Raw genomic sequence first — 19,429 nt, forward strand, 5'->3', positions numbered from 1 at the left:
ATACGAGCCTTTTTCAGCACCCCCCCCCCCCCCTTTTCAGCAAAAGTCCGGTGTGTAAAGTCAATACGGGTCGACCTTTTTCTTTTGTTACGAAAAGGACATTTTGGCAACACGCATGGGGTCCGTCCGTTCTCGGAGTGGGGGGGGGGGGGGCCGGGGCACACCGTTAGAGGTGTTGGTGTGTTGAAAGCCAACGACATGTGCTCTTGTGATAATTGTCTGACCCAATTAATTTGAAATACTTTATTTATTCCATATTTGGGCAGTGAGGTGCATGAAAATCCTCATATTCAAGCTTAAAGGTGTTCAAGCAGCTAAATGTTCAGAACGGTACTTTCTACTATAAATAATATAAATAAATAAATAAAAACGTTACTCATAAAGCGCTTTCCACCGAAGTCTCTAATCGCTACTGTATAAAAGCATCTCATTGTTTCCTATGATTATATGCACGTTTTGATGTAAATATCCATAATTATTGTAAATCGTCCTTGTCCATGAATGTTTATATGTAAATGTCAAATTAAGAAATGTATATTTTAAACAGAATATTGTTTAGTCGATTCTTGTATATGAATGTTTATATGTATATATCCAATTAAGAAACGTATTAAAAATATTATTTTGTGAAGATGTGTATATTTGTGCTGATTTCCTACCTATTTTTATTTCACAAGAAATCTGAGAAACACTGAGGCTATATAATATAACGGTAAAACGGTTCCAATCATGTAAAGTGGTCGAGTGGATTAAGCACAGGATCCATATTCACATCAAAATGTAGTTATTAAGTGGATAAGCATCAATTTGAATCTCACAAGTAGCAGCCTATAGCTCCTTTCATATTTATGTTATGGATCGAGGCTCTTTTGTTTTGTTTTAAAACTAGAAACTCATGATTTGATTGCCTGGATCAAGAGTCGTTTTTCAGTCTTGATGATTCAGATAATTTTTCTTAAGGATTTGGAAGAACTTTGATTTACAATATGCCTTTTTGTGCAAGATTTCAAAATACAGTTCGTGCCCGAGTCTGTGAAACATGCTGATTGTAATCTATGCAATCATTATTCCTTAAGTTTTCACAATGTATATTTTTTTAACGAGAATTGGAAATGTAATTTGTACATGTTGTTTTTCTTGAAATTATATGTGTTTGAAGAAAAACCTTATCTCTTTCAAACCGTTTTATCGCAAGTTTTCTCTTTCAAACCTTTGTATGGCAATTTTCTCTTTCAGGCCTTTGTATTGCAGCTGATGTGAATAGAAATGGCAAATACTGTCAGACTTTCAGACCATTTATGTATGTACAGTATATATTTATGTAAATTATTTCATAACAAATGCTATTTTAATAAATTATGTTCATCCCTTTTAAGAAGGAACTACACAAAATAACTTTGGCGTTATTGCAAACTATTATAGGGTATACTAAGTATTATTGTATACAGTATTTTTTTAATTATAGTTTGTAAACTTATGTTTTATATGAATGTAATATATGTAATATATTAGTGTATGACCTGGGGGGTGTTTCATAAAGCTGTTCGTAAAGTTACGCATGACTTTACGAACGACTTGTATATGAAAAGCCAAATGGGATGCTCAATCATTATTGATTATTATTTATTAAGTTGAACTGTGCAGATGTAGATTAACATTCTTATTATAACAACCATTTTTAATGCAAAGTATATTTTTTGCCATAATTTAATTGAGGTTATTGGAAATATCAGAAAAAACTGGGGGCATCCTATCTGGCACTTCATATACATGTACATGTACAAGTCGTTTGTAAATTCATGCGTAACTTTACGAACTCTTTATGAAACACCCCCAAAAGCGATGTATTGATATATTGATTAAAAGATCAAAATGATAACTTTGTCACTTTATCACTTACATTTGTATTGCGTCATTGTATTAGGCAAAACTCTGGGAGAACATAAATATGAGGCTACTCTTCTTTTTTTAAAAATGCTTCTCACCTCTCCACCTCCTCCTCTTCTTTTTCTTTTCTCCTTCTTCTTTTCCCAGGTATTGATTCACGAAACAGCCAGAAGTAAAAGTTCACTGGTATCCCGTTGAAACGCGTGTTGAATTTAATACACGCATTTCAAAGGGTGGTTGGCGAGCTTGTAATATAAAGTTTTCGTAAAAAACACTGCCCTGCTCAACATAAAGATCAATTCAGACATTAACAAATTTAATGTAAACCATTGACCTATATAACTGTAACGATCCAACTAACAAACACATTGCATATTACTCTAAAATGATATATATATTGCAATCATTGTAACTAACAAACACTTCTTTTTGGTCAGGCAGTCAGTAATTCAGACATGGCATGTTCACTGAGAAGGGATACATTAATCCCTCGTTCACTCAATAATACACAACTCATTCTATGCATTTAGTTTACATAAGCTTTCACATCACATCAACAAATTATGTACAAATTACAAGCTACACAAATAATTTGAAATCACTCAAACAAGTCGATACAACAACTCATTACCAATCAAATACATAATAAATACACAAAGCTACACTGTTTGCAAAATGTTGTTTTACCAAAATTTCAGATCAAAATTTCCTTTATTCCACATTTTCCGTGTTGTATCATCACATCTCCATAGAGATAACGTAAGGTAAAAATAAAAAGCATCACCAAAATGTCTTCGTCAATACAACTCTCTCAAAACTATGAATACAGGGTAGAAATTCTGTTAAGAGAATGAGGAAAATAGAAAAATACTTGAGTTACAATGTAAATATAAATCCCTTAGTTTAATGGATGGAAACTTACTAGTATTGAAGGCTAGAAACTGGTATACATTTGTGCGTCAATCTAAAATCGCTTTTCAACAGAATAAGCTGGTTCCTGTTGTTACAGATTAAAATATCTTTAGATTGAAATTCAGGCTCTATATTAGAGATGCACATTTATCATTTACTCTTGAAATAAATGCAATCCTTCGTTTCTCCTTCTCCTATCATTTTCTGTTGTTCGATGTCATTCTCTCCTCAATAGAAAAAATATAATCATTGTAAGATTCTTTTCAATAAGGATCACTCATGACATTTTCACGGTTTATAATAGATTAGGCAACTTCTCAATCCCCAAAGCACACAGAGACATCTTATCATAACATAAGGATAATAAACAAACTCCATGTGGTAAGATTATTAGCCCAATAAATGTATTATCTGACCAATTATTTGATATCTCATCTGCCTCTTTGCGGTTAACCAGGGGCAGTATTCTGGAAACAATGTTATCTTTTATGTTAGTTAAACAATGTTAGTTGTCATAACAAATAAACATTAAGACAAGTCATTGGTTATTATCTCCTCAAAGCTGTCTACCTTTGCGTAAAGTTAAAAACGGCATCTGTGAGAGAACCAAAGGTTTCAAGTGTTAGCTTTGTGCAACTTAAGTTTGTTAAAGAGAAGGTTGAGTTCTGGGAAGAGGTGAAAAATTATTTGTGAGCGTTATCATTGCTATTATGCAAGGGTGGAAGAACATCAGATAATACATGTGCCCTGAAAAGCAAGGCTCTTCAAATGCCTTCATAGTCTAAATATGTCATGTAACATCGTAAAAATCCGGGATAGGATTTTTACACCACGTGTTCGTGTAGTCCCATATACATCTTTCTGTGTACAGTGTTTGTAACTTTACCGAGACTTGGCCAAATTTCTTATCATTTTGATGATTCCAGAACCTTGCAATACACACAAATTCTGATATGCTAGATGATCAACCTTTTCTGGTCAATTCCACACCGTTTTTTTTTCCACAATGCAATCTCGTGACTAAAACTCAACTTCATCTTTAAGACAATTGACGCCCTTTTCCCCTAACATAAAAGACAACACCATTTCCCGAACATACATGTAGCCTGTGGAAAATAGTACAAATATTGAAGACTGCAATATATGGAGAGTTTTCCTTTACTTGCATTTTTCTTTAATCTGTTGAAAACCAGAGGCAGTAGGGCATCAACTCATTCTTTAAACATAGATATAGCGCCCTTTTGGCACTCAGCAAATACATTATACATATAACTCGTTCTCCACTAGGCATGAATCAAAACTTTGGAATTTCCTATTAATTCCATTTATGACACATTATGATATCAAGATATCATCAATAAAACATAAGTAAATCTTTATCAACGCGTTATGGCTGACTCCTGCTTAAATTTTATTCGTCAACGTCTTTAAGAGCAACACTAAATTTAAGGAGCATTATTTATAACGATGAGGTACCTTGGAAGTGTCATATAACCTTTATATATGTCATATAAAGGTTGAATAGAAAACAATTTATAACATGACAATTACAATAAAACTGCAACCGACAGAGAAACATGAAAACATCTATTTGTAATATTAATACAAACATAACTAAATTGAAAATATGAGTTCCATTCATTTGTTTAGTTTCTTTTGGCATTGCTGCCGGCAACAACAACAAAAAAGAGTACAGAAACATGTTCATACCACAATAAATACAACTGCAAGCAATCTATGATGTATTCACCCTGTTCATACATAACATACTCCACCTGAGTTAGGAAAACATCATTATTTTACAGTCTAAACACGCATACTCTATTACATCAGTATAGAATGATTAAATGCCTCAGTCCATTGCAGTAGTAATTACAATAATTCTGTACTGGCATATTTTTAATCTTAGATAATACTGTAAAACCAGCAACTTTCTCAACTAAGGCGATATTTACGGCAAGAATCTGTCAGAAATTACAAAAACTCTGTGTTGTGTCAATTTCGAATCATACATTTAGTGGCATCAAACTTTCTTGAATCTTAACCACTCCCAAATTTTGCAAACACTTCATGCATGAGAAAGAACTCTGGTTTTACAGTAAATCACAGTAGGAAGTCAGGCAAGTATTCTACAGGATTTCATTACCAAACATGGAAAATTTGGGGATGTAAAATCAATTCACTCTCTCACTCACTCAGGAGTGACTGACTGACTGAACATACATGTCTAGGATTTCTATTAACTTTAAGTTGATTAAAGCTGACAAACATATTTTTCAGCTATTAGAATTATTAGGATTACAATCATTACACACACACAAAAACAAAAACAAAGGCGTGTCTGAGCAAATGCCATTAATTACTTTATCTAAACATAATGTGATTTTCCCTGTAAAATTCTTAGTGGAAAATAAACTGAACAAATACAATGTACCGTATAATGTATAACATATAACTGTAAATCTCTCCTTCTTTTTTCAGTTTGTGTTTTTTTCTTATACATCCAATGATGTTTAAATAACAAACACAGAAAAATACTAAACAAAGCTTTACATATTAACTTCTTACCTTGGTAAACTAATTTGTAATTCACCAGATAAGTGTGTTAATTGAAGCATTAGCAAGTACATGTACAAATACTACCAGTAATCACTCTGGATATGTGGTATCACTCTTAAAACAAAAACATAAATGTGTGAAATGAGCTTTCAATGTGCATTACCAGGAGGAAATTTTTTTTTGGAGTTTTAAAAGACTCCAAATTCAAGAATTCATTGGTATCACAACGTAAAACAAATATAAAAATAATGTTTCTTGACCAACTTAGGACAGGCATATGATAATTCCACTTCAATCAACATACACATTTCAGACTCAACTGTAGATCATTTAAAAAAAATATACATATTGCTTTGAATTAAGTTCTTATATCTTTGCTGCCTCTTGAATGTATATACAATATACAGAAATGTCTATCCATTACAAATATCCCACCCCTTTGAACACACAAACTAAAGATACCCCCTAGATCAAAAGCAGCATTGGATTAAATCAAAAAGTCTTAAATCAGGTGATTACCTACAATCTAGTACACTTGAATACAGAAATTTGAGAGAATAAACATAAATTTTCATAAACCTTATATTTACTGGGCATGGCAAGTATCAAATCAAATCAAGTATGTTAAGTTGCTTACAATTGTATCCCTAAGTACCTCACAATCTGGCTATTCACAGTGTTTGAAGAACTGAATTAATCCAATAAGTTTGCAATATACTTGCTTGTTCATGGAGCCCCAAACATCACACTTTATACAATGTTTCAAATTCTGTCTTTAAATAAAAGTTAAGTTAAATTGCCAATAGCAAAACAATTTACATGGATGTATTTACAAATACCTCGGCACTTAGATTACAATTGTCAACATTGAAATCTTGTGAGTATCTGATTGAAATAATTCTATTGCGTCTTTATTTTTGTGTCAATTTTTTTCTCTTTATCTACCGGTACACATATATCCTGCAACGTCAGGCATCATCACTCTTGATCAAAATATCATTTCCTTTTTAAGTCTCTCTTTCTCTCCCAGGACCACTACACATCATCTAACTCACCTAAGTAAATTCACATATACACTCTGCAGCTTATCTGTACACCTTCCACAATCTTTCCTCTCAACAAAAGACCACGACTCTGTGTTCATGGTAAAATATACCTATCTTTCATCCTCTCATTAAATCCAAAACATGAGGATATTCTCTTTCCAAGAATAGAAGCAACACTGCCCAGTGCAGTCAAGGCACAACAAAAAGGATTTCAACAATTAACATCTCATTCAATTCATGGTGCCTATGTAAACCAATTCTTCATACTAGTTACCACAAGCACTGTCAAGTAAACTTTAAATTTTATCTGTTAGTCTCTTGAAAAGCTTGTTTACTCCTGAATGCTTTATCTGAACACATCCAGCTTCTCTTCACGTTTAAAGGGTCTGTTCAGACGGTCTTGCTTTAACATCCGAATGCATCTACCTTCTCCTGACTCAAGAAACGTTAAAGTGTAAACAAGACATTCTGCTTATATCTGAATGCTTCTATCCTGTTAATTAACAAATAACTTTTCCCACCTACAGAAATGTTCATCAAGACAGTCTGTTGAACTCCTTAAGACCTCACTCCTATCCATGAACACAATTCTGAAGGCTCGATTCTACAGGTTCACTTCTGAAGGTTCACTTCTGAAAATTCGCTTTTGAAGGTTCACGCTTCTGAAGTCAGCTTAACTCCTGAAAGCCTCTATCCTATCGATGAACACACCCAGTTTCTCCTCACTCCTGAAGGGTTCGTTGAGATGCACCATCCTCTTCTTGTCCGAGTCCAGGTAGCAGTCGATCACCTTCCAGTGGTTGAAGAGACGCCAGGAGTTACGCAGGGTGTCCATGGCACAGCACTCCGCTGCAGGAAGACAAGAATGGGAGAGATATCAATGTAGTCTGAGAGCATGGAAAGCAAGACATGGTAATGGTTACATTGGCCAGTCAGTCACCAGGGAAGTGACAACTGTAAATCTTATCTAAGAAATTTAGTAAATGAGGATTACGTCATGCTCTAATGTCAATCCAATATCATTAATATCATCAATATAAAAGGCACAGTGTGTTTCACAGCTCGATGTGACTTACCATAGATGGCAAGACCCTTTGCGACTCGATCCTTGGAGTACTCGTTGACAACCTTGGAGAAGTCCACTTCTGGGACGTCAATCTCTAGCAGACGAATGAGGTTGCAGGCCGACAGCCAGTAGCCTTCGATAAGTGGGGCTAGTATGCTCTGGAGGAAGTAGAGTCTTAGCAAGGAATCTTGGTTGGTGTTCATCTATAGAGAAAGGGAATAAAGGCAATATCAGTTAATAGTTCTGATTAATGAGATGGCTTTTGCATCTCTACAGGCAGACAGCCAGTAGTCTGTTATGAGCGGGGCTAGTATGCTCTGAAGGAAGTAGAGTCTTAACAAGGAATTTGGGTTGGTGTTCATCTACAGGGAAAGGGAGTAAAAGGCAATATCAATTAATACTTCTGATTAATGAGATCTGATTAGCTTTTGAATCTGTACATGCTGACAGCCAGTAGCCTTCGTTGAGCGGGGCTAGTATGGTCTGAAGGAAGTAGAGTCTTAGCAAGGAATTTTGGTTGGTGTTCATCTACAGGGAAAGGGAGTAAAATGCAATATCCATTAATACTGATAAATAAGATGGCTTTTGAATCTCTACAGGAAGACAGCCAGTAGCCTTCAATTAGGGGAGTTAGTATGCTCTGAAGGAAATATAGAATCAACAAAGAAACTTGGTTTGTATTCTTCTAGAAAGAAAGGAACAGATCAGTAGTATCCAGTTATTTTTAGTGATCAGTGAATGAGCACCTCTCAACTTTTAACTCTACTCTACAAACCATACTCATTGTAAATTATCATACTTTATCATCATTGTAAAAATGTCGCTCTCTGCCTGGGAAAGCACAAAACGTACATACCAGGACAGAGAATAACACATGGTTCAGGGATGCCGGTTAGAATTGATCAGAGGACCTGAAAATCACCTAGAATGAGCTATTTTGTACACAAAAAAGCCTTAACTATGGCCTGAAAATAACTCGCCAGGGCCTGAATTCAGGCTGTTGCCTGAAAACTGGCATCCCGGATGGTTAAACAATGAACCAGAGTGTCGGCTCAGTCAGTAGAGCGTCCGCCTCACAACCAGGAGGTCGTGGGTTCGAACCCCGGCCGCATCATACCAAAAGGGGTTAAAAGATGGGAGTTGTTGCTACCTTGTTTGGCGTTCAACAATAAGGGATATAGCAACGTCAATCTGGCGCTGCTCAGTGGCTGCCGGGCTCACGATCAATTGGGCAAAAAGAATTTCCGTTTCGGTTTAATAAAATTTGGAGTGGACTATTAGGCTATTATAATTATTATTATTATTATTCAAACTAAACAGACATAAAATGGATGGCATACAAAGATTGATTATTCAAACTTGACTAAAATGATGTTTAATAAAGACCTACCTCAATCTTCTGGTCTACGAATGGCATGTCCTCTTCATCACTGCCTTCACTGTCCCATGAGGATGATACACCAATGTGCCTCGCCCACTTCTGAGGGTCTGGAGCTTGCTGTGGTGATCAACAATCAATAGCATACAATGACACTTCGAACTTCACAGCAAATCATTTTAAGAGAAGCTTGGTTAAAGGTATAGACCAGTTTTGGAAAAGCCCCCTCTCAAAAAATGAAATTGAAGCTCTTATTACCAATCATGTGACAGAATATGTTATTACTAATATGTGATGATACAAATTTTGCAGGGAAACCGCCTACTTATATTGATATATTTGGTAAATTATCATATCTATCCGGTCTGGATAGATATCGCGTATTCCCATATACATCTTTCTGTGTACAGTGCTTGTAACTTTACCAAGACTGGGCCAAATTTCTTATCATTTTGATGATTCCAGAACCTTGCAGTACATCTAAGCTAGATGATCAACCTTTTCTGATCGATTCCACGTTTCTTTCACAATGCAAACGCATGACCAGATCTGGTCTATACCTTCAAAGTGCAGGAGATTGGGTATTTTGATCAACAGATATATTTACAAACATTTTCATTACATTACATCACATTCTCTGAAAAGGACAACGTACATGAGCAAACGGTAACATAATATGGATATCTTAGGATAACCCGTTGCATTTTCTTAACTCTCTTTGGTCATTACTCATCTACCATGCCTTTTCAAATGATATCATTTGATTTGATTATGTGGGTATCTAATATCAGTAATTATTAAATCAAGATTACTTTTAATAATGCATGTGGCAGATATCATTTTCAATGTGCTGATATCATTTTGCAATAGCATATCAAATGTAAAGTTGTGCACTTACCTGCAGTTTCACTACCTCATGAATGACAAGTTTATCAATGGCTTCTGAGATTGCATGTGCAATGTTTCCACAAGGCTGAATAAAATGAGGGATAAAAGGGCAAAAAAATGTGATATAGAAATGTTATTTCATAATTAACGTTTCCTTTTCAAATTGAAGTACATGTGTAGATAAGTGTGTGAGAGAGAGAGAGAGAGAGAGAGAGAGAAAGAGAGAGAGAGATAGAAAGAGAGAGAGAGAGAGAGAGAGAGAGAGAGTGCGTGTGTTAGAAAAAATACTAATTAAATATCTAATATTTACCTTCACACAGATCCTAAGATTCACTGTTACCAACTAAATTATTCATACCCTTACCAAGTTTTGTAATTTCTGAAGTACACGGAAAATTGACTCGTTCCCTAATAAGTTTCCTGAGAATGTGACAAATCAAAGCTTGCATCTAAAAGTATTCAACCAGCCCACCTTTCATTCTTGATTTACAAAATACACAATCTCACGAGCAAGATAATAAAATAACCTGTTCACATTTCACAACATGATTGTAGGCCAAAGTACTGGAAACAATCAGGAAGAATACTAGTACTTTATATTTCCTGAACAATCCATCTCTGTTCCCTCAAGCTTCCTCCTATCTGCTTCCTCCTATCTGTTTACAGTGCTATCCTTATCAGGGGCATTGGCCTAGCAGGATTGTATGACACATTCTCCAGTGACAATTACTACGCGGGCAATTTGATTTGATTTGATGTTTATTTATTCCATATACATCAACATATAAACCTTTACAATCTCATAACTCTGAATGTACGATTTCCACAGGGTTTATACAGAAATGGGGTCGTCTTAAGCTTAAGCAATTACTCCCTGGGCAATCACCCTTCAGCCAATTACCATGGGGACAATAACACCCCCCCCTGAGGTCAATTACCCCCAGAAATAAAATCATTATTTTACTAAAACCAACTTATCATCAGGGTGGACTTCCCTTTTAATGAACAAGTGGTAATTTTCAAGGGGGGGGGGGTGGTTGTCCTTGGTTGTCTTGGAGGGAGGTAATTGTCCTCAGGGGTTGTTTTCTTCAGGGGGGGAGGACTAATTTGTTTGTTGTTTTTTTTTTGGGGGGGGGGGGGGTATTTTTCCGGCTGTTAATTTTCCTTGGGGGGGGGGGGGTGGTTTCCAGGTGGTAATTGTCCTGATACCAATAACAATCATCTTTGGACAGCTACTGTTTATAACCCCAACCAAATTCTTGACTTCAACCCACGGACTCCAAACCAACCAATCCGACAAATATGTCGGCCTTGAGGCAGTATAGTCATAATTTGTTCAAGCTAGAGTCAGTCCAATCAATGTGACCGAGGTACTGTCCAACAGTTAGATCAAAACCCAAAGCCTTATCCCCTCTTTTTGATGAACTTCAGCTCAAAGTTTTTGTTAGGTCATCCCTATCAGACTGTATTAACTTACCGGTACGAAGGTGAACTCGAACTGTAGCATGTCACAGAGTTCCTCTGCCTTGCGTAGTAGTCTGGAGCGGGCGAGGACGATGGTGTTCTTTCTGGAGCTGTCGATCACCAGCATGTCTTCATTGCAAAGGGCGATCAGAGAGGAGGCTGTGAGGAGAATGATGAGAGTTTAACATGTAGACAGTATGAGTGAGAGGACAGGCAGCATGAAAGTGGAAGGAAGTAGAGAGAGGGAGAGAGAGAAAGAGAGGGGACGGGTGTCCCCCCAAAAAACAAAAAACAAACTAACTCACAAACACAACACAGGTTTATGAAAGCACATATATAAAGGGAATTTATACTAAAATTTAAGCTAAAATGTTCAAAGTATGTCACGTTTGTCTTGTTAAATGTGTAAACTATGCCAGTCTTTACGTCAGATGTTAATGAAATCATAACTTTGAATTCTTCTGTCACCAAGTTGAATTGACACCGTTCCTTGATGTGTCTGGTCTTTGATTTATATTATGCTCAATGAATCAAAGTTTACTAAAACTTCTATCACTACACGTTTGGCTATAAGTTCTCTACATGTTTCTCATTTACGGCTATAAAACGAGACAAACCTCTGCATGTTGCTCAGTGACTCACCTACGATAGACTCCATAAGAAATACGGACACCAAACTGGATGCATAGTACGACAGCTCAAAGACATGAGGGAGCCCTGTGTTAGGTACCACCATCTCCCTGACCTCCTGCGTCCTCTGGTTCCCTTCCGCCGTCGGGACGATGTCTGGTTGGCTTCGGGTCCGGTGCCTTGCGATCAGGTTCGGTCCGAGTAGCTTGAAGGTGTGCTTGACCACGTCAGCGGTCACTCCGGTGAAGCCGACGTCCCGGCCTCGGACCAGGACATCGCGCCTCAGGTTGTCGACCGCCATGACCAGTTGTGACATCTCCACGCCCTGATGTGGGAAGAAACCAACAGCATGGCTTGGTGTTTTTAACATCTTGAAAATGTACGAACTTACTTCTAATAATATCTAACAACCTTTGAGAAATTCCTTTTCACTGAATACACACAACAAAATGGACTTGTAGTGGTTTTTTGCAAAATTAAAAAGACATTTATTTAAATGATTTCCCCCCCCCCCCCCCCCCCCCACTTACTTCATGCAATTATACTTGCTTCATTGCACTATCTTACGGAAGGTATTTACTGCAACACTATATAACTGGTAAAAAAAAGAAAATCTTCATATTATTACCTAGGAAAATGCAAGCTGGGTGAGAAAAACTCCATGAAGTTTGACTAGTCTACATGAATGGGGTATAAGGCAAACCAAACGTTTGCACACAAAAATACCCTCAAGATAAAACGTGTGCGAACACAATTACGTAACTTTGCAAGAAAATAAAAATGTTGAGACAATTATTACCTGTCTGAATTTTGTGAGTAGGAGGAAGGCCACTAAGTTGGTACTCATCGCTGTGTTCACATTCACTGAATCTGTACAGTAAAGAAATAAAAAATGCAATACTTTCTACAATGATTCACAAGTAGAGGTGTCGTATAGTGGCTCATCGACTTGACTCTTAATCCAAGGGTTGAGGGTTTGAAACCCCAGCTCGGCATTAAGGTCCTTTTTCAAGACGTTTCACATTTGCCACTCTCCTCGGGTGCAAATGGGTTCCTGGCAAATGATAGGGTACTAATGATTGCAGGCCCCTCAGGAATAACAGCATTGATGCTGATGATGCTTCCCTTGGTAAACAAATAATCCTCATATTTTCCCCATGAACATCTATTCAACTTTTATGTATTGCAAGTCTCCTGACTGTACCCTAGGTTCCACTCGTAAAACACAAATCCACGTCGTTAGTCACTCATGCAATATTTTGCCAACATTTGTCATAATATTCACACTTTTCAAGGATGTGCACAATGTCAGCATTAGCGAGCAGCCAATAATCTTGCCTCAATTTCATCTGCCATGGATATCCATTCTACTAAATAATAATAATAATAATAATAATAAATTTATATAGCGCAGCTTTTATACAAAATATATTCAGCTGCGCTGGTTAAAGCTCCTTTTTTAAAACTAAATTCTACAAAATAGGTTATCTCAAATTGAACAAATATGTTTTTAATTTGGATTTGAAGACATTGAAAGATGGAGTGCTTCGTATTTGTATTGGCAAGCTATTCCATAGTTTGGGGGCAGCAATAGCAAAAGCACGGTCCCCGAGAGTTACTTTAGTTTTGCCATGGGGAATCTGGAACAATAATTTATCTGTGGAACTGTGCAGACTACGACTGTGGGACGGGACTTTGAGGTGAAGTAATTCTGTTATGTACCTAGGAGCTTGACCATTCAATGACTAATAAACAATTAAGAACATTTTGAAAGAAATTCTTTGCAGACTGGCAACCAGTGGAGCTCTCTTAGAAGAGGTGCGATTGAAGTGAATCTCAACCGACGATAGACAAGTCTTGCACATGCAGTAGATTTTCAGACGCCCTTACCATAAACGATATGCTCTCCCAGACCCCTGATGAGTTGTCTCTGATCCTCAATCACCACATCGGTCCCATAGAGAGAATGGTCACTAACGGCCTTCTGCAGCCTAGGTTTGCTCTTTGGTGTGACCCTTGAAAGGTCGCTGTTGAGAGCTGTGGGAAGGGGTGGTGAGCCAAGGTATTCCTGCAATGCAAAAAAAAAGACATCATGGAAAATCTGCAATTTCCTTTCCAAAATTTTACGTTTTGTTATTCAATTCTGTCTCATAAGATTTTGTAAAAACGGCCATTATGATTTTTACCCTTGACTCATAATCATGGCTTTTTCCAAAGATCAAGAAAAAGAGCTTCCCATTGTTTAACATACAGATGGTGTTGTCAGCTTCATTTCAAAACCTCAGAGCGAATTCTGATTACAAGAGAATGCATTCAACAATTGAAATGAGTAACTTCAAGTGTTTACATTTTCTAGCAACTGCTCTGTGATACACACAGTAGACACATGTAGAAAAGTGTGTTTAATAGACAGTATGAAATGAACTTTACAAATTCAGGTTAATCCATCAACAATTGAATTCTTTTATTCCCATAGGCTTCGTACAGGGACAACCTACTTCCCGTAGTCAATCGGTTAAGATAATTAAGTACCAATAGATATATCAATTTACCTTTAATGAGAAAGGCTGAGCAAAGTCCACTCTGACATTCCCAAAGCCACTGGATAAAACAGTCCAGATTCCTGATACTGCATTGAAGAATGTTTCTTTCTTCTTTGGCATCCCCTGGTAAATAAAACAAAATCAAAGATAAATTCAATTGATGACAGCGCAACATGAGATAAAGTTATCCTCAACTTCAGTAATAATAATAATTATGATAATATTTGATATTTCTATAGCCCACATATCCACCATGCAAGGTGCTCAAGGCACCCCAATATTACCCCAGCTCTGCTACGCTACTGATTGCATTGTTTACACTCACAGCATTCAAGGAATTCCTTCCTACCGGTACCCATTTCACACCTGGGTGGAGAGTGGAAAATGAAGATTGATGTCTTGCCAAAGGACATTAGTGTTACTATTGGACTGGAACTGTTAACCGTGTGATGACAACTCTACAATTATATTACTCTATCACTGGGATCCACACAATTTTCTTACTCTTTCAACAAAAATCAATAAAACAAATCACAGGCTGACAAATGTATCTACAATGTATGCCAGGAGAGGGAAATGTTGTATACAATCACATCAATTTGTTTTATTCCTCATAAAATGAAATACATGTCTGCTGCATTTGGCACTTGACGTGAAATTGTATCTGTGACTTCCATATAATCAAGGTATTTTGTGGATGTTGCTTTTAGGTGCACTATTTATTTATTGAAACCATTTGATTCGGACCTTCCCAAAAATTTCATCTGCCAGTCGGATAAACACCTACACTTGTATATGAACAGAAATAAAATAAGATAGATAAATATTCTCACCATCTGCTCCTTGCTGAAGCTACCGTCCAATATCTTCTCATAACTGAAGGAGGCGGGAATGATGTACGCATCAGGGATGATGTCTACAACAATAATCAATTCAATTTTCAATTCAATTCAATTTGTTTTATTGCACATTAGGATAACAAGAGGCAATATATCCCTAGACTCCCGGAGTATGACGCTTTTGTGATTATGTAAGCTTGATTTGTATCATTGTATCTGTTAATGTAAACCATGTATACCTAATAAATCCTCTGATGAGGCAAATAAGAAAAAAATATCCCTAGACTAAACTTGTGTACACATATTTTTTCCTTTTCTGTTTGTCTATTTCAAGATAAGTTAAAAGACGGGAGTTGCTGCTACCTTGTTTGGCATTCAACAATAAGGGATAGAGCAACGTCGATCTGGAGCTGCTCAGTGGCTGCCGGGCTCACGATCAATTGGGCAAAAAGCATTCCATTTTCGGTTTAACTTAATAAAATTTGGAGTGGACTTTAAAAGATTATTATTATTAAATAATAATCACTAATAACACTTCAATAACAAATCTAGGAGCGAGAGTGGACTGTTGAAATATGCAACAAATAAAAATAATGATACCACAGTGTTATTCTCTTGTCTAAATTTACTATAATGGAAGGGAGTGTTTCCAGTATACTCACCATCCCTGTAGGCATCTACAACACATGAGAGGAGTCCTCCCTTTGGTGCAAGTGCTTTGCCACTTCTCGACCTTCCTCCCTCTAGATACAAAATTAAACACAGTAATCAATTTCAATATTGCGAAACATCTTAAAACTTCTCATCAATCTCATGAAATTCTTGATAAAAGCCAAACCCCAAAACAAATACTTGACTGCTTATCTTCACATTTTAAGGTAAAAACATTTAAGAATGGATCAACAACTCGTGCAAACAGTGTTCTGTTGTGGCTACAAACTGTACTGCAAACTGTCATGCTTGTGTTACGCCACATTTTTCTAATGTTGTAATTTGATAAAATCTTACAAACTTCTCAAGTCATATCAGTTTTGTGTTCAGAGTAAATTGTTCTGTCTTCAATAATTACAATTGATAGCTGATGCTGTAAATACATCAAATCTCCACAACTAAAATAGCAAAAAGAACGGAATTTACGAATAATCAATGACAAGAAAACTTACCAATGAAGAACTCCATGTTCTGACCATCCCTCAGTATCTCTTCCATATACTGAGAAGAGAGAGAAAGAGAGAGAGAGAGAGAGAGAGAGAGAGAGAGAGAGAGAGAGAGAGAGAGAGAGAAATAAAAATAGTCAAGCTCTCTGACTGGATATTGTACAAAATATCATAGTAAATATAAAAATAGATGTTCCAATAACATTGTATAATCATGGGTAAAGATGGTCCAAAGAAATAATATCTAAGTGTTCTGTCCACTTTGTAGGAAATAGAGAATTGTGAAATTTTACAACCTTCTTGCATAACAATTTCAATGCTCAATATATTTTTGTAATACAGTGAAACCTGTCTATAAAGACCACCCAAGGGAGACAAGAAAAGTGGTCCTTATAGACAGGTGGTCCTTATGTACAGGTTCCTTTAGGGAAGGCAACTTTATTATCACTCGCGTTCGTCCGGGTTCAGGACGATCGCGTCCCCTCCTTTGTTAGCAGAACGCGACTGTCCTTAACGCGTAAGGTATGGGGGATTAAAACCTTCTCCATTCATCGCGTACCCTCCTTTGTTTAGAGAACGCGAGCGTCCCAAACGGGTCCCCAATGAAAGGGGCAAGAATGGGGGGGATTATCTTACATAATATTACATAATTCTTGAGAGGAATAGGGTTTCTATTTGTCGCGCTAAGAGGGGCAAGAACTCGTTTAATCACCTTGCCAGTAAAATTCCTTCCTTCCAGCGATCGGAAGGCTTTCCCCATTTTAAATGAAATGTAAATGAAATGAAAACTGTGTGAATCGCAATCAATGCAGAGGTCCGTTGTTTGAGGTTGAGAGAGAGAGAGGGAGAGAGAGGTAGAGGGACGTAGACATGCATGTTTTGTTCTTTGAAATATTTACTCTACGAGACTGTTATGTATTTTTTATATGTCATCTATTTTGGAGGTTTGGTCTTATGAAAACTAATTTTGAATGAGTGATACGTAGGCCGTGGCCGCCTTGTAGTTGTAGCGACCAGCAGCGCTAGAACAATTTATAATTTGCATACCCTGTGCCGCCCATTGAACCCTGGGAAGGGTAATAGACATTCTGACATTTCTATCGATCTTTTCGTGGGTACAATGAATAGGCACAAATGAAGTACTAGAAAGTTGGGTTGATAACCGTATCTTGGAAATGTTGTAATCAACACCCAAGTTCAGACAGACCGCGTAATTTACGATCGTCAGCCTACGCCTTTGTTCTGAGAGCGCCGACTTGTGGCGGGAATGTCATAATAAATCTGTCATTATTTGTATGTCGTTGTTGCGACTGGACAATGGTGAGGAGAATTTTTGTTATGATAACAAAAACAGATCCAACAATACTCCTTTTTAATTCGGGTAATACATCTGTATCTCAAATCAACACAATTTCCTTTCTTATCTGTTATCTTTCTCTCCAGGCCCTCTCTACGCCCCCTTTTTTTGTTAGCCCTCTTACTCTCTCTCTCTCATCCAGTCACCTTTCTAATCTCTCTCTACCACTATCTCTCTACCACGTACTATCTCTCTTTCTTTAATCAACACTTTCTTTAGCTAGTGCGTCCCATGAGAAAACGAAACGGAGAATTATCGATGTTTTATGATAACTTGATCAAAATTATAATGAATAAATGACACATATTTGTACAGGAATAACAAAGTTCCGTTTGTTTAAATAAATGCTTGCATTTCCATTATTTCCATAACTCTGTTTGTTGCTACGGCAGGCAGCCAGTGAAAACGAATTCGTTTAATCAAATTATGGAAGTGCTAGCATTACTTTAAACAAACAGAAATTTGTTATTCCTGGCTCATTTTTTCTGATTGAGCCGAGGTTTAATTTATGAAAGGGCAGAAAGTGAATTTTCTAGAAATTCAGATACCGTTCGCCAAATGACTTTTTGATACCCTGTGGTGGTGGTTATTTTACCTGACTGCTAAGAAAGCAACCAGACGGCCGACGGCTTTAGGTTCTCTCCGAGGGACCTGGTAATGAGGATTAATGCCTTACCATAGGACCCTGCATGTCTTCAAATTGTTTTTTAATCGCTCATTCGTGAAATATGCATAAGAGTTGCATCACTGAAGAGGATCTAAGCTTTACCAATATGTGTCATTTATTAATTATAACTATGATTAAGTTATGATAAAACATCGACAATTCTCGGCTTCGTGTTTTCTGAGGCGCACTGTATAGGTCGATTGCTTATCTGAAATGAGGCGAGTCATGTCAATCAACACCAAAGTTCCAAAACATCGCGTATATTAAACATCGTTACGCGCCTTCGTAATGCACACCCTCCCCAATTTAAATGCAATTCCGAGAACAAAATATATGATAAAATTAAGTTTGTATTTTAATAATTGAAGAAAAAAAAAAGAAAAAAAAAAATTATTTTAAAGAGGTGGAATTACAAAATTAGAGGGGGCAGATAAAGTAGGTGAAGAAAAAAAAAAATTAAGTTTCAAGATAAAGAAATCGGGAGATGTATTGAAGAATGAATTCGCAGTTTTGAACACAATTCAAATTTCTAATTTCAATGAAAGTCTGAAAAAACGATATAATAACGTTATCATATTAATCATTGAAAAAAAAATCTAAGAGATGGAATTGCAAAATTAGATGAAGTAAGTGATGAACAGGGGCGTACGCAGGATTTTTTCGCAGGGGGGGGGGGGGGTTAAATTGCGCCGAAAAGTTAGCAATGACAGGCGGGGGGGGGGGGGGGGGTAAGAGCACATTTTTTTTTGTGTGTCCAGGATTTGATGTTTTTTTGGTCACCCATAAGCACACACAAAAAACAAATGAGGGGGGGGGGGTTCCCCCTCCCCTCACTGCGTACGCGCCTGGTGATGAAGATATAAATAAAGAAATATTAGAGTTCAAGAAGAAAGAAAGGATCGGGAGACGGAAAGATGGCAGCCGCAGGTAAAAAGGGCGACTAAATAAATACGAAAATGCATTGAAAAGGGAAAAGTAAAACCAACGTGAAGGCAAAGATAGATCCACAACTTCACTTCACTCATTCTGGACATTT

The 19,429-nt window shown here is 36.9% G+C and overlaps 1 protein-coding gene and 1 long non-coding RNA gene across 4 annotated transcripts in view; one reads left to right on the plus strand and one right to left on the minus strand.

Annotated features, from left to right (window-relative positions):
- Positions 1 to 3,941: 3,941 nt before the first annotated feature.
- The window catches only part of LOC585988 (glycerol-3-phosphate acyltransferase 1, mitochondrial), a 51,459-nt gene continuing 35,971 nt past the window's right edge, over positions 3,942 to 19,429 (minus strand). For 2 of the 3 annotated variants that reach the window (XM_030986211.1, XM_030986210.1), the window contains exons 11-22: positions 16,376 to 16,424; positions 15,875 to 15,955; positions 15,207 to 15,289; positions 14,383 to 14,496; positions 13,721 to 13,898; positions 12,630 to 12,700; positions 11,843 to 12,155; positions 11,214 to 11,359; positions 9,747 to 9,821; positions 8,861 to 8,968; positions 7,481 to 7,673; positions 3,942 to 7,253 (exon numbers count right to left, since the gene is read on the minus strand). In XM_030986211.1, the coding sequence (XP_030842071.1) occupies positions 7,078 to 7,253; positions 7,481 to 7,673; positions 8,861 to 8,968; positions 9,747 to 9,821; positions 11,214 to 11,359; positions 11,843 to 12,155; positions 12,630 to 12,700; positions 13,721 to 13,898; positions 14,383 to 14,496; positions 15,207 to 15,289; positions 15,875 to 15,955; positions 16,376 to 16,424 (1,587 nt within the window). In that variant the 3' untranslated portion in view covers positions 3,942 to 7,077. Of the gene's footprint in view, positions 7,254 to 7,480; positions 7,674 to 7,775; positions 7,999 to 8,860; positions 8,969 to 9,746; positions 9,822 to 11,213; positions 11,360 to 11,842; positions 12,156 to 12,629; positions 12,701 to 13,720; positions 13,899 to 14,382; positions 14,497 to 15,206; positions 15,290 to 15,874; positions 15,956 to 16,375; positions 16,425 to 19,429 lie in introns of those variants that run through there. The other variant, XM_030986212.1, reaches the window with a different exon arrangement.
- LOC115924235 lies at positions 17,594 to 18,718 on the plus strand. Its single transcript, XR_004064226.1, has 2 exons — positions 17,594 to 17,689; positions 18,576 to 18,718. It is a non-coding gene; the product is annotated as an uncharacterized LOC115924235 (long non-coding RNA).

The sequence above is a fragment of the Strongylocentrotus purpuratus genome, unplaced genomic scaffold (genome assembly GCF_000002235.5).
Source record: "Strongylocentrotus purpuratus isolate Spur 01 unplaced genomic scaffold, Spur_5.0 spur5_scaffold_15, whole genome shotgun sequence".
NCBI classification, from domain to species: Eukaryota; Metazoa; Echinodermata; class Echinoidea; order Camarodonta; family Strongylocentrotidae; genus Strongylocentrotus; species Strongylocentrotus purpuratus.